Source organism: Taudactylus pleione, unplaced genomic scaffold (genome assembly GCF_031769625.1).
Source record: "Taudactylus pleione unplaced genomic scaffold, aTauple2 ptg000100l, whole genome shotgun sequence".
NCBI classification, from domain to species: Eukaryota; Metazoa; Chordata; class Amphibia; order Anura; family Myobatrachidae; genus Taudactylus; species Taudactylus pleione.
This window is the reverse complement of record NW_028284502.1, coordinates 358,172-374,470: the sequence shown is the minus strand read 5'-3', so window position 1 is coordinate 374,470 and position 16,299 is coordinate 358,172. Positions and strand designations below refer to the sequence as shown.

Genomic DNA, 16,299 nt, shown 5'->3' with positions numbered 1-16,299 from the left:
AAAGCCAGGTATTAGATCTATGCCCTAAGTGCGACAATAGTTAACATACAGTAAACATAAAGGGCTTGTCCATATAAGAAACAAGTTTTCCTAACAAATGAGTTACTAATGCCGTAAGAGCACTTAAAACAAATAGTGTATTTTACAAAGTGTAAAGTCTTAATAGAGACACAATGTCAGTTTGTTTTAGCGAGAAAAAGAAAAGTGACACTTTATGGGAGTGTATTTAAATTTGGCTTCTTGGGTCACAAGTAGTGTAATTGATTAGGTACAGTCCACATGCTATAGTCGTCACTGCTGAAGCACCTGGGACAAATCTGGCAGTGGGACGGCTCTGAGCTGATTCCTTATAGTGCCAGTTGTAGCTATTTCAAGGCTCTCTCCTTCTGCTGAGAGCACAGAATACAACTAGACAAGAATAACTTCCCTTTACTTATTGCAACATGTGCTAAGCTGAAGATGGCTTTTCAAAGTTCACATATGAAAATGCTTTATCCTACATAATGTTTGATGTTTTTTTCATGAAGAAGAAACACGTTTTTATTGTAAGAGTAATAACTGAATACTGTTTGCAATGCCTCACACACGCACAAGGAACTCCAGCCCTGTCCCTGAAGTTAACTGGGATGCAGGACTTAAGGAAATGAACGAAACATGGAAAGGAGCTGTTGCCTGTGTCGGGGTTGCGATTTTCTTTATCATGACAATCGGCATTATCTACTGGCAGGTGATGGACCAACCTAACAAAAACTGGATCCTGAAAGGAAGAGTCAGCGGACTTATATGGGATAGGAATACTCACACGTTGATACTGCAGACATTAAGTGAAAACAAAACATACGTGGAGATAGACGTGGGGAACTTTCCCGATATGGAACAAAATTTTGTTAAAAACTTATGTTGGCTCAATAAGACAGACTTTTGCTATACATGGGATTCTATAACAGACCTGAAAATTACGCTAGACCGCAATTTTGCAGCTGGTACTGAATGCTACAATATAACTTGGACCCCCATACACTGTGATGTGAAACTAAAGGTATGTTTAATCGATCATTACTGATACAGTATGTGATCTTGTAGATATCACAAAGCCTTAGCAGGGTTTTCCAGTTTCAGGTTACTTTTATTTAATGGTTCATCATTTATATGCCCTCCTACAACTTTTACATGTACATTATTTATTTGCACTTTCAACCTTGCTTTTATATTATCAGGAAAAGTAGTTTATTGTAGTTAAGATTTCACAAAACAGCTTCCTGGTTACATTGCAGAAAGCGCAGGGGAGCTTATCACGGACGTGGGGAACATTAGGTAAACAGGTGATATAAATACATGACTGAAAAGCAGGAAGTAACAAAGTTAAAGCAATGCATCTAACACAAGTTGCATGAGGGTATTTTCAAGACAAAAAATTAAAACTATTTTTAGGTGGGAAAAGGTAAGATAATAAGGAAAACATACCAATCACCACATATCATAAATTTTTCCTTGTTTGGGAAATTCTAGGAATACAATATTTAATAATCTGGAATTTTTCCTTGTTTGGGAAATTCTAGGAATACAATATTTAATAATCTGGAATTTTTCCTTGTTTGGGAAATTCTGGGAAAACAATATTAATAATCTAGAATTTTTAAATATCAAGGTAAGAAAGATGATACTACTATAATAATAATAATATTAATAATAATAATAATATGTTTATAGCACAAATGTGCCAGATAATGACTTCTTTAGTCTAACTCAAACAGAGCTTTGATATAACACAAATCCGTGCAATATAATTTTATTTCATAAACCTATTACTGTTATTTTCTAGCTAATGCGAGCCATTCATCTATGGCCCAATTCCCCGTTCTGCCGACGCCGATCCAATCCACCGATCGGCGATTAAAAACAGATCTGCGGACATTGATGATCAGAGATCTGTCCGTGGATTGGTGAAATTTAACATGTTAAAAAATTCCAAAATTGCTGATTTCCACCATTTTCGGCCAGAATTGGGGAATCGAGATTGTCAAATATATTGGATTTCTCAGATCCGACAACTCCGGTGTCAGCAGAACGGGATAATTGGGGTAATCCATTGTAGATGTATTGGCCCCATAATAAGGGACATGAGGTCTATCAGTCTGACCTAGTTTGGAATTTTCTGTAGCTTTAAACTTTTTAACCACATTAAATTGTCCTTAATGTTTGCAAGCAGAGAATGTTAAATATGAGTATATATCAAAACCCCCTATTTCTTATTTTATTTGTTTCAGATACAATTTTCAATTAGTTTTTTCTATTTTATTATTTTAGGGTTGTTCTAATCAGTGAGATGTTTAGCTAGTTAATATTTACCAAATTAAATATTAATAAGAAAAATGCAAACAGCTGACACTGAACTCCAACAGTGCAATTTATATATAATGTAAATATATGTTTCAAGCTAAATATTGTTGCTTCATCAAGATTTTGCCCAAGTCCCCTTGTTTCAGTCCAGTGTCCCCATCTATTCACCTGCCGATTGTCTGTAGTGAATCTAAAACATCTGAGCTTCCATAATGGGTGCATCAAGATTCTTATCTCCTTCTCAGCTGTAAGTGATGGTCTATGTTTGTTACATAATGAAGCCTATAATGGCTCATATTCACACAAGTACATAAAGGGGGTATATATGAAACCCTGGTGAGGGGTAAAGTAGAGGGAGATAAAGTACCAACCAATCAGCTCCTGTCATTTTTGAAACACAGCCTGTAAAATGTCAGTTAGATGCTGATTACTCTGTACGTTATCTCTATCCAAGGTTTGATATATCTCCCCCTTATTCTGTTCCTTTGTGAACAGAGGACATAATTCAGACCCGCTCGCTAGGCTGCTTTCGCATTCTGTGCATGCATATTTATAGCAGTGTGTGTTGCGTGAACTAGTGTGAACGATCGGGAAGCGTTAGCTCCAGGGCCGATTTAAGGTCTGTGGGGGCCCCTGGGCAACAAACATGTGGGGGACCCATCAATAAGTTATATATATAAATAAATATATAATATATATATATATATATATATACACACACACACATACACACACCGGTCTATCTGCCTGATGTCCAATGCCCCCTGTAGTTGTGCCCCTGCCCCCTGTAGTTGTGCCCCTTCTGCAATGCCCCCAGCAGTCGTGCCCCTTCTGCAATGCCCCCTGTAGTTGTGTCCTTTCAATTCCCCCTGTAGTTGTGCCCCTTCTTTAATGCCCCAGTAATTGTGCCCCTTCTGCAATGCCCCAAGTATTTGTGCCTTTCCACCAATGCCCCCAGTATTTGTGCCCCTTCTTTTATGCCCTTTGTAGTTGAGCACCTACTCAAATGCTTCCAGTAGTTGTGCCACCTGCAATGCCCCCAGTAGTTGTGCCCCTTCCAATGCCCCCATAGTTGTGCCTCTTCTTAAATACCCCCAGTAGTTGTGTCTCTTGCAATGCCCCCAGTAGTTGTGCCTCTTCTTAAATACCCCCAGTAGTTGTGCCCCTTCCAATGCCCCCAGTAGTTGTGCCTCTTCTTAAATACCCCCAGTAGTTGTGCCCCTCTTCTTAAATACCCCCAGTAGTTGTGCCCCTTGCAATGCCCCTAGTAGTTGTGCCTCTTCTTAAATGCCCCCAGTAGTTGTGCCCCTTGCAATGCTCCCAGTAGTTGTGCCTCTTCTTAAATACCCCCAGTAGTTGTGCCCCTTCCAATGCCCCCAGTAGTTGTGCCTCTTCTTAAATACCCCCAGTAGTTGTGCCCCTTGCAATGCCCCCAGTAGTTGTGCCTCTTCTTAAATGCCCCCAGTAGTTGTGCCCCTTGCAATGCCCCCAGTAGTTGTGCCTCTTCTTAAATGCCCCCTGTAGATGTGCCCCGTAAAGTAGTACCCCCAGTAGCTCTCCCTCCCCTCCCACACCCGTTAAAAAAACGTACCTGTCTTCGCTCCACTCTGTCACGGCTCCCGAGTCCCGCCATCACTGCTACTGCTGCTGCCGCTGTCTGCTGGATCTAACTGGGTCCAGTAGAGGTGCGCAGGCTCCTCTCCTCTGCAGTGCGCGGATGATGTCATGACGTCACCCGCGCAATGCATCACTGGGAACGATGGCCTCTGAAGCGATCAGTATTCAGAGGTCAACGTTCCCACTTACCTTAGTTGATCACGATCTACGGGCGGGAGCTCCGCGAGCTTCCAGTAGATCGCGATCAACCTTTTCGCCGGGCATGTGGCCAGGGGTCGGGGACAGTGTGTGGGGGCCCCTGGACGACCGCCCCTGTCGCCCTGCCCTTAGTCCGGCCCTGGTTAGCTCGCTGCACATAGACAGCCCGGCACATTGAGTGACAGAAGAAGCCTTTTGTGGGTGGTGACAGGGGCAGGCCACTAGAAACGGGGGAATGTAGGTGCGAACGCATAATTAACAGGCAGCGTCATAGTACACGTCACTTGGTTGTATTTCACACTGAAGCAGTCGCAGTGCTTGTGGTAGGGTATGGTCAGCCACAAGCACTGCGATCGCTTCCGATGGTACTCAATGTCACCGATGGTTGCATACACTTACTGGAGATGACGTGCACTAGTGGACATCTTAAGACAGGTTGGTGGGCGTCTGTATACACAATGCAATCGCACACTAAAACATAGTGGGCGTGCTAATGCTTTGCCGTGCGATCGATTGCCTTGCCGAATTTGCATACGCATCTAGCGAGCGGGCCTGAATTGGGCCCAGAGTTTGATCAGAGGTAAAATTAAAATATAAAATGAATCAAACAGAAGCATTATCAAATTTTGAATTACATTCTAGCTTAATAACTTTAATTGTGAAAATGGGTCTAATGAAGTGCACAGATCAGACTTTGGGTGTACTGTATATGTAGACCCTGGTGAGTAGCTATTTTGTGAGATTACATCCTATAAAATCAATAAACAGATAATGAAAGCACACTAAGAAAAAAAGATCATGATCAAATTACTTTAAACGTTCCTGCTTGTGTTTTCAAAGCTACCGGTTTATCTGTCTAGATTTAACTTTCAAAACACTTCTGAAACATAATACACGTAAAGTATGTAACATGTGATATCTAATTGATAAAACATGCATATATGCATTATTAAGTATACAATTATAGCAGATTGTAGCATTTCTGGGAGCAGCATACAACACAGAGAGCATCCTAGTGACCACAATAAACCACATGGTGGCCATATAATACAGCGAGCACACTAATGATATATATTCAATACTGAGAGCATCCTAGTGAAATATATTTAATACAGAGAACATGCTAATGGAAAATATTGAATACAGATAACGCCCTACTGATATCTATACAATACAGGGAACATCCAAGTAACTTCCATACAATACAGAGACCATGCTAATGATGCCATACAATACAGAGACCATACTAATGATGCCGTACAATACAGAGAGTATTCCAGGGACTGTCTTACAATACAAGGAGCAATACAGTGAATGCAATAAAATACAGAGAGCATCCTAATAACAGCCAAACAACACAGAGGACATCCAAGTGACTGTCATAAAATATGGAAAGCATCCCAATGATCATTATACAATACAGAAAACTTAACCGTGACTGACATACAGTATAGAGGGCATCCTTGCAACACCATACAATACAGAGAGCATCCAAATGGGACACACACATGATACAGAGCATCCTAGTTATATATTCACACAGATACTTATCTGTTTGAAGTATCTTAAGCCATTTGATTTTGCTCTATGTTATAATTTTTCTATACATATCATTGCCTCCCTCTGTCTTCAAATATAATGGATCAGTCTCCAAGATCTACCATCTGCACCATGGATGATGTTTATGGAGGCCCAGTCATACAATGGGAATCTCTTTATCCTTCTCTCCTTTTTCCTACTCTATCATTTTCTTTTATCCTTCTTCCTCATCCACCTACATCTTTTTCTTCCTACTCCTTCATCTTTCTTATTACTCTATGTTTTTCCTCCTCTATCCTCCTCCTACCTCCTCAATCCTTTTCCTTCTGTCTCCTCCTTGTTCAACCTTCCTCCATCACTCAACATTGATCATGTGAGGCTAAGTGAAAGAATAGTGGGTCTCATTCAGACCCGGTCGCAAGCACCTATGCGCTCGCAACCGGGTTGATGGTCCCCACAGAGCATGCGTACAACGGAGCCGGCTTCGACTTGCGCATGCGCGAGACCCGGCTAGCGACGGGCGCTCCGTCGCTAGGGGTCTCGTAGCAGACGGGACGAGCTGTCGATGTTGAGTGACAGCTCGTCCCGTTTGCTGAGCGGGCCGGGGGCATGCCCGGCCAAACGGAGGCGTTCCAGTCGGAACGCTTGCCATTTGGGGGTGGCCCCACTGACATCATTGATGATGTCAGTGGGGAACTTCCTGCTCAAACAGAGCAGGAAGTTCCCTGCGGCTTACGAGAGCCCAGACCCAACCTTAGGATCTGGTCGTAAGCCCCGATGGTCGCGATGGTGATGACCATCGCGACCATTACCCTGATCGCAAGCTAAGCTGTGGGTGGTAACCCACAGATTAGCTTGCGACCTGGAGGCAGCACTTCTGGAGGCAGCACTTCTTGCGATTGACTCTGAATGAGGGCTAGTGTGTGCTGAATTTCAGCACATGAAGTTACTGTGGAGTTGATGTGGTGCAATGCATATAGTATACCACTCCAACAAAAAAAAAAGACTAAACTGCTTTATTACAGTACAAAAAATGCAAAACCAACAGTTTGATTAAAAAAAACACAAGTTAAAAAAGTTTTACAGTTCCTATCAGATTACAAAAATATTTCAAACTATGTAAATGTAAAATGTTTTATCTTAAAAATAATAATAAAAATAAGACCAAGAGCAAACTCTTAAGCCAGTGGTTCCCAAACTGGGTGCCGTTACACCGTGGGGTGCCACGGAGCACTTGCAGGGGTGCAACGGGTTGGTGGTCCAGAACCAAATCAAATTAAATCTGGTCAATGTGATAGGCAAAACGAGTGCTGGTGGCTGCCAATGATAAAATATTTGGCAAGCAGAAGTACCACTCAACCACCACATAACTGAACCTAAGGGTGACAGGTAAGCACAATTTTCTTAAATATTCTTTTCTGAATTGCTCAATAGCAAACTTTTGATACTCTAGAGCGCCGTGATTCAAGAAAGTTTGGGAACCAATATCTTAAGCAACATACTTTTAGTCAACTTGCAGACAAGGATTAATTGAGAGCTTGACCTAAACATATTTTTTGGCAAATAAAAATTTGGGGATCCAGCTGTATGTAGATTCGATTGCATTATGCGCTTATGACTCATTACCCTTAGAGATGCAGCATGGGGGAGGTAAGTGTGCAAAAGTTGGCCAAGTACAGTTGAGGCATGTTCGCATAATGCCTCATGTAGACCACATTAAATTCAAACATGCACCTTTTAGGAAGTTTATAGCTTGTGGGAGTTGATCTGTTGTGCAAAATACATACTGATGATGATTGCAACTGCTTCTGATTGCTCAGAGTGTGTTTTGGTCCCTCCAAGTGTATTATTGCTATTATTAGTGTGGCTACTGCAATGTATTGGCACTATTTATTATACTGTTGTTGATATTTGTGGTCCATGACACAAACAGCAGATTCCATTTAACTTTATTAGGAGGAAGGCCACGGATTGTATTTATAATTTTTATGTACATCAGTATTTAACTGTATTTTACATGGTAAATGCAATTTTATTATTTATTAATAACACTGTGCAGACACAGACTGTGTTATGTATATGACAATTTATTAAAATACTATATTGTGTACAAATTTACTGCTGAAAATTTACCATTTACTACTAACTGTTACTAATGTTTCAAACCAGGCATATAGCGTTCCCACTAGGCTGTTTAAGCGGGGCGCCGCGCCATGCCTGATTTCAAAAGGGCAGAATGCGCCCTGCCCCCCTTGGCGGTGACCCGCTAAAACAGTTGTCCCCACCCGTGGGCCGCAGTGTCCCACAGGTGAGGAAAATTGCGGCATAGCAATTACCGGCGGTGAATAGATGCCAGAGACATGAGCTCTTGGAGGTATCCCGGCACGTCCGTAAGTGCTGGGCATGCCCCCAAGAGTGCTGAAAAGGGGGCGTTTCTTAAAGCGCTATATAAATAAAATTATTATTAATAATAATAACAATAATAATAAACAATAATAATAATAATTGGAGAGGAATCCACATGTTGGGGTGACATCCACATACATATACTCTTAAACATTTAAATGTGATTAAAACAATTGCAGCGGGCCCCCTCCTGTTGACAGCGCCCCCCCCCCACACTTTACAGTCACACATTTGAACTTGCTGGTTGGCTAGTGGGTTCCCCTCCTCCACTACGCCATCTTCCCACTGATATTCGGGAAGATAGCTCATGCGCACAAGAGAGCAAAGGCTCTTGCACAGTGCCAGAGTCTCTATTTTGAATTTGCGGTGCTATCTGAAGATATCACTGGGAAGATGGCGCCGCAGAGGAGGAAGGACACTAGGTTAAAAAGAATTTGGATGCATGTTCCCCTTGGACGCAGGGGCCATTGTGCATTACACACCCTGCACACATTCTACATACGCCTATGGGTGGAGCTAACTACACTGCACAGGGGCATCTTTAGAGAGGAGGGGGCCCGTGTGCATCCTCTCTCATGGGCCTCCTACTCTCACCCCGGCAGCAGGCCACCGCAGAATAAGTAGACTCTGGGCACTAGAGTGCGCCCATAGTCTACTGAGCATGCGCAGATCGCCGGGGAAATGACGCGGCCGCCATTTTCCGGGCAATTTCCTCACAGCGCATGCGCAAAATGCCAGAAAAATGGCCACGGCGGACATTTTCCGGCGTTTTGAGCAGCGCTGAGAGACCCGATGCGGGACCTCAGAGAGGTAAGTTTTATATAATATGGGTGCAGGATGTGCTGTACGGACCCCCCTTGGACCCGGGGGCCCATGTTCACCGCATCTCCCACACCCATTATAGATACACCCCTGACACTGCAGTAAGTGCAGGGACTTTGGGGTGGAGCAATACAGGTTCATACTGCCTTGGCTTCTGCTCTTCTTTTTTTGTGCATCAATGGGGGCTGGCACAGGTGCAGAGGGAGAAGCAGAACACCCCCTCCCCCTCTCTGTAGAAAATAATGTATTTGTTAAATAGGACACATTCTTCAAAATGATCCGTTTTATACATTTTGTCCTCTTTTTTTGACAACTTTCCATCTTTCTTGCATGCTCCACAATTTAGCAAACACCCATCTCAGTTACATGAACCCATAAGCGGCTGGGAGCCTTATGTTGCTGTGAGTCTTCTACCATATAGCTGCAAAGACCTCTATTTAGTTCAATTGGGACTATTCATCATTACTAAAATTTCTCTGGAGGTAATTAGGTTTAGAACTCGCATGGAGTTCTACCTAATTACCGGAGGAATTCATCATTCCTCCTCCCCATAACTATCTATTCCGAAAAGCTGTCATTTTTGTGATGACAGCTTTTTGGGAAATAGATACTTTCCCTGCCTGCTCTAGCTTACCGCAGCTGTAATCAGTGCTGTGCATGCGCTGTTACATCCGTAAAAGCAGCGCATGCGCAGCACTGCCTACAGCTGTAGTAATTGTGTCCCCCCCAACCCCTGCCGCCCCCCCCCCCCTGTCCCCCACCTACCTGGCCATTGCAGCCACTTCCGGCTCTGACTGCTACTCAGACACTGTGTTCCCCTGGCAGAACACAGTAAAGTTTAGACAAAAAACCCAAGGTTTTTTTTTCTAAACTTTACTGTGTTCTGCCGGGAGAACACAGGGGGTCATTCAGACACGCTCGCGAGCGCAGGACGCTCGCAAGCGGGTCGATGTTGCCCCACTGCGCATGCGCACGACGGAGGGAGCTCCGTTGTGCGCATGCGTGAGACCCGGACAGCGACGGGCTCTCCGTCGCTCCGGGTCTCGCACAAAAGGGGTGGTCACCCACAGCTATGCGAGCGTCCAGGAGGACACTCCATTTTCATGGAGGAGGGCCCTGATTCAGAGCGATCGCTCTGGTCAGAGCGTCCGGCTCTGAATCAGGCCCACAGTGTCAGAGCAGCAGCCGGAGCCTGAGAAGCGACCAGAGTGACGGAGGGAGCCGTCAGAGAACCTACCCAGCTGACAGCAGGTATGAGCCGGCAGAGAACCTACCCAGCTGACAGCAGGTAAGAGCCGGCGGAGAACCTACCCAGCTGACAGCAGGTAAGTGCAACCCGCTATCATACCTCCCAACTGTCCAACATTCCTGTTAATTCCTGTTAATCACTTGGGATTAAGGCCCTGATTCAGACCCGGACGCAAGTGGGCGTACGTACGTTCGGCGTACGTAAAAAAATATTTAAATTCAAGCACTCGCTCGTATTTTCGTACGCAGCTAAAAATCCGCCCCAAACTCAACAGACCCCTCCTCTAACTAACGAGCGTGCCAAATAGCGAGCGTACATCCCCGAAATGGCTTGAAGGGAACGCACGCACAAGTACAAACCGGAAGTGGGCCTGTCAGATTCCGATTACCTGCTCGTTTATTCTGCCTAACTCCCTCAATCGTATCATGCCAATCAATGTATCAATTAGCTTAATTGTTTTTTTTTTTTCAACACAATGCAATAAACTTTAATCTTGTCCGTGTTTGTGTTTACCCGCAGAATACGTACGGCTTAAACATTCGCTTTTATTGGTCAAAATACATGTTAGCCCCAATTAAACAATTGTTCTATTTGTTTGGATCCCCGCATATTTTCTGTGGTTCATTTCTTTTTTTAAATTTGCTTACGCATGTCACTGCATCAAGCCTATCATAACTCTCAAGAGATTTCTGGCCCTGTCGAACACATGACTCATATACTAACCAATAGAATTGGTCCTGTTAATTTCCCAAATACATTAGCCAATCAAATTTTTTTTTGGTGCTTTATTAAAATGAATTTTTAAAAAATACACCATTGCCATCATGAGAGCCGCCGCATTCACCAGGCGCGAGCTGCTGGTGCTCACGGAGGTGATGGACAGGCGGATCACCAGGCAGCCTCCACCCATCACAAATCGCAGAAAGCGTTCTGCATATGCGGAGGTACGTCGCCGCCTGCGCTCCTTCGGCTCACGCCGACATATCGGCCAGCTGGAGCGCAGGTGGTCGGACCTGCACCGGCGGACGCCCCGCTTGCTGGCATGCTTTCGCATGCAGATCGCGGAAAGTAAGTTTTATGGACTGTGGTTTTCATGTTTATCTTGTGGGCCCTAACTGCGTGTGCATGTTTTCATGTATGTTCTATTTATTCATTGTACTCATATCTGTATGTGCATGTTTTCATGTCTGTCCTATTTATTCATTGTAGTCATATCTGCATGTGCATGTTTTCATGTCTGTCCTATTTATTCATTGTACTCATATCTGCATGGCCATGTTTTCCTATTTGTTTTTTTTTTTTTTTTTGGATTCATGTTGAAACTAACCACAATTTTTTTTTTACATCTTTTAGGGGCACAGCAAAGACTACGGCGTCATCGGCAGACAAGACGCCGGTCACGGCCCCTCTCGCCAACCCCCAATTCCTCAATTACCCCCTCCTCCCCAGACCCTGTGGCCGAGATTTCGGGGCTACTTCCCCTCCAGCCCAATTCCCCCTCTCCTCCAACCGCCCCTCCTCCAAATACCCCCTCCCAGGATTCAGCCAACACCCTGCCCCTAGGTTTGGGGAATGTAGCCACCTCCGAGGAGGTCGAGGGAGTGGCTTCTCGCTCTGGCGTTTTGCAGAATGGTATGTTTTTTTGTTTTTTTTTGGGCACCACAAACTGTTTGTATGTAATCATGTGTCGTCCCCTTTTTTGTTGGCTTTTTGTCGCCTTTTTGTATTTTTTGGGGTTGTCTTTACCTGTTCCTGCTGATTTCACCATACACATATCACACCTGTGGGCATTTTTTTTTGGCCCTTGTATTTTTGGCCTACCACATTTTGGGGTGCTGGGTTTTATCCGTGTAATGTTGGTTTTTTTCACAAGCTTTTAAGTTTTGGTTTGCTTGTTTTGTGTTATTTTGAATGTGGCTTCATTATTGATGTATTAATCCCCAAACTTTTGTCACCCACAGAGGAACAGAGGCGTCGGGCTGAAATCTGTCAGTGTGTGGCCCGTATGCGGGAGCAAGTCACCAGGCTGCTGCAGGGCCTTGACCATCTGGCGGTCCTCCTTAGGAATTAGTTTTTTTTTTTTTTTTTTTACAAATTGTTTAAAAATAAATCAGTTTTAATTAACGCTCTGTCTCATGCGTTTTTTGAAAATCAAAGATTCTTTACACTGACATAAGTAGACTCTTCAAGCAAGGATTGCCAATTAATCTCACTACAGATTGTGTGTTGTATTTTGAAGGCAAACAGGCACAAGAAACACCTACCAGTACCAATGTCATTTTCCTTTTTTGGGGTGAGCAACATTATAGTTTACAACATTTTACAGGTTCCTATTTGGTGGGCAAGCTGCTTAGGCCGATCTTACGAAGCCAACTGATTGTACAGGATTCCTTGGGTTGTTGGTTTGTACCCCGAAAACATATTACATTTTAGCTCAACTTGCTTCATTACTGGGTTACCCCTTAGGCAAATGTAACATTTGTGAGTTTGGTTACACTTGCTTCTAACGTGCCCAAAAAGGAAACAAATTACACTCTCAAAATATTTATTCACAACAGAAATCAAAAAACAAAGTGGTCACTCACAAACAAAACACACAGTGATAATCAGAAATACACCACATACCAAAAACAGGAAACAAACACACAACAAATCAAGAACTGGTTGACGAAGGTCCATGCCCACATGATTCCACAAATATGGCGTTGCAATATGGGTGACATAATATATTCCACAAGTTTCCACATAAAGGTTTTTGAAGGGTAGCAGGAAGTAGTCATCGTGGGAGTGCCAAAGATTATGCAAACAAACAGAAGATGGGGCAAAAATTAATTAAAAAAAATATGAATGCAAACAAACTGTAACACATTGGGTAGAAACACTGTTGTTTGGTCAATAATGACCTAAAATATCTGGCCACCACATCATCGCGTATGGCCCCCCCACATACTGACCTCCGACCAACCTCGGGGGGGCCATCCTCAGGTAAGGCATCCTCTGGCTGCATTGGGACACCACTCCTTATGGCGATGTTGTGAAATATCCCACACAGGACCACAATTTTCGAAACCATATCCGGCAAATACATGAGCTCGCCACCAGAGCGGTGGAGGCATCTGAATCGGCCTTTTAAAAGGCCGATACAGCACTCCACCACTTGCCTGGTGGCTGTAAGTTCGGTATTAAACTCACTTTGTGGGCCTGGTGTGGGAGCCAAATAAGGAGTGAGCAGCCAAGGCATGCAAGGGTAGCCACTGTCTCCTGTGGAAAAGAATAGACAACATCAGGATCACTGTGTATCAAGCTTAACATTGTTATGCACTAAAGGTCTCCACTTACCCAGAAGCCACGCATCACCAGCTTGTAGGTTGGTTAATTTGTGCCATATCCCTGATTGCCGGATGACGAAGGAGTCATGTGCACTTCCTGGTAATTTTGCATTCAGGGACAGGATCTGGAGGGAGGCATCACATACCACCATTACATTCAGGGAGTGATAGTGTTTACGGTTGCGAAATATGGCCTCCAGCCGTGCTGGAGGCTGAAGTGGTATGTGAGTACCATCCACAACCCCTATGATGTGTGGGAAGCCAGCTATTTGGTAAAAATTGGCCTTGGCCACACTAAGAGCACCCATATCCAAAGGCATTTTAATAAAATGATGGAGGTGCTTGAAAAGTGCCTCCATCACTGCCCTCAGGATCCTGGAAAAGGAGGATTGTGAGATGCCCGCCACTATTCCCACCGTTGTTTGAAACGATCCTGAGGCACAGAAATGTAACACCGCCATAAATTGCATAAGTGGTGGTATTGCTGTAGGACTGTCAATTTGCCGCTCAAGATCACTCTCTATTAATGAGAGAGTGTCTATGATGGTTTTGGGAGGAAGACGGTAGCATCTTAAAACCTCATCATCGGGCATTCCAAAAAGGGTGACACGTGTTCGAAATATCTGGGGCCTTGCACGCCTATGATGCCTACGCCTGGGATGAGATTGAGGTTGGTCGGCTTCCGGGAGCATGGCCAGAACAATCCGCCCCAGATCAACATGAAATGGCAAGATTTGAATGTAAGGCTTTTTACCCACCCCAAAATAAAATTAAAACAACTTAGCTTGATGATACCATCCATTGCTGCTTACATGCCGGGGTATTGTCATGATACGTCCAAACTGTAAATATTCCCAATATTAAAAAAAATCTGTTTAGTCTGTGCATTTATGTTTGTAAATTTGGTGCAAGACAAAACATAAAATAGGCGAAACACACATTTGGCCAATGAGCAAAACGACATTGCACACAGTACGTCAAATTGGGGTCAAATGTAAGCCAAAAATGCTAAAGGGAAAACACAAACAATTTTACAGGATGAATAAGCATTTAAAAATGCGCTAATTAGTTCGCAAATACAAGTCACTATACAAACAGAGAAAAATGCGCTAATTAGTTCGCAAATACAAGTCAATATACAAACAGAGAAAAATGCGCTAATTAGTTCGCAAATACAAGTAAAAAAATGGACTTACCAAGAGCTAATATATAAGATTCCCGATCAAAAGGTCTTTGGGACCGAAAGAAAAAAAAAACCTAACAGAGATGAAATTAGGGAAAAAAAACTTTAGAAATATAAGAAAAAGAAGGAGACACAAATTGAACCAAAGTTAGACTTCACAAAACTTACCAAATCAAGAAACGAGGCCAAACAAAACTCCAAAAAATAAGCGACCGGAAAATAAAAACGCAACTATAGCAAACAAAATAAACTCCAAACAACGCCAACTCCTAAATCCGCAAACAAGAAACTCCGACCAAGGTAACCTCCAACAATCCAAAAACGCCACCTCGACTCGAGACACACCAAGCCATAAATAGTGTTTAGTTTCCCGCACAAATTAAGGAGGGATCATAGGAACACACAATCAATGATGCGGCCGCAAAATAAGGACGCATGTATAAATACGTCACGAAACACCATTTAAATTCTGGTGTATTTCTTGTTTGGAGCTCAGACATGGCTACAGACCAGGGAAACAATGGACAACAGTCAGGCGGTAAGTATTTCATGCATTTTGTCTCAATGATTAATTTGAAACATAATATTGGGCAAGTTGTGAAGTTGAGAAATCTGCATATTTACACAAATAGGTGAGGAGGATGACATGGAAGAGGCTGCTGGGCCCAGTATTCCGGGCAAAGCTGCCAAAAAGAAAAGGCAGCCACATTTCACAAGAAAGGAGATGGAGGTTTTGATTCAGAAGTGTGTGGACATCCTGCCACAGGCAGACAGGAATATGAGTACAAGCTAGAAGTGGAGAATGTGGGAAGAGGTAGCCGTTGCTGTCAATAGGGTGGGTGATTATGTCCGTCTAGCCCGGGATGTCAAACGGCGGTAAGTAAACACTTGCCCCCCCCTATAAACAAACCCCATTTTAAACAAAAGGATAATGGTTCCAATTTTATCCCACAGATGGGGCGACTTCAAATATCGCCTAAAGCAAAAACTGGCGGACAGGGCTAGGCGTGCAAGGGGGACAGGTGGGGGTCCCACCCCTGTGTCATTGGAGTTGACGGATTTAGAAGAGCTGGCACAGGGGTGTGTGCAGCCTGTGGAGGTGTTTGGCGTGTCCAACATGGATACGGACATGCCAGACTTTGTGGCTCCTCATGTTATCCCAGGTAAATATTGTGATGTCACCAACTCTGAAATGTTATTGTGCCAATATGTAGATTCTAATGTGAGTGTTTTCTCATTTTTCCAACAGAGACACAGGCGGATGAGTCTGCTCCAGAGGGGAGCCTTGGCCGCAGAATTTCTGCTGGCTCTGCAGGGGAGGAACCAGTACATCCGGCTGAGGACCCTGCAGAAGCCAGTCCAGGGCAATCCCCCTCGCAGGCAGTGGCCCTCCTCACAGAACTCAATTTCAAATCGGATTTCCATACGGAGATTCTGCAGAGGATGGACGCCAGTCTGATACGGGTGTCTGAGGCCCTGGAGCAAAATGCTGCGGCCAACGTGGCCATTGGTCAGGCCCTGGCGGAAAATACCAGGGCCAACATCCGCATCGCCAATGCCCTGGAGCAGCTCGTTCGCCAGCACATGGTGGAGCCGACCTCCCTTCCTGCCGGAAC

At 44.0% G+C, this 16,299-nt stretch overlaps 1 protein-coding gene across 1 annotated transcript in view; it reads left to right on the top strand.

Moving 5' to 3' along the window:
• The first annotated feature begins 331 nt into the window (after positions 1-331).
• LOC148525786 (SITS-binding protein-like) overlaps positions 332-16,299 on the top strand; it is a 116,362-nt gene continuing 100,394 nt past the window's right edge. Inside the window, exon 1 of the mRNA XM_088470453.1 lies at positions 332-1,039. Within this exon, the coding sequence (XP_088326579.1) occupies positions 575-1,039 (465 nt within the window). The 5' untranslated portion in view covers positions 332-574. The remainder of the gene's footprint in view (positions 1,040-16,299) is intronic.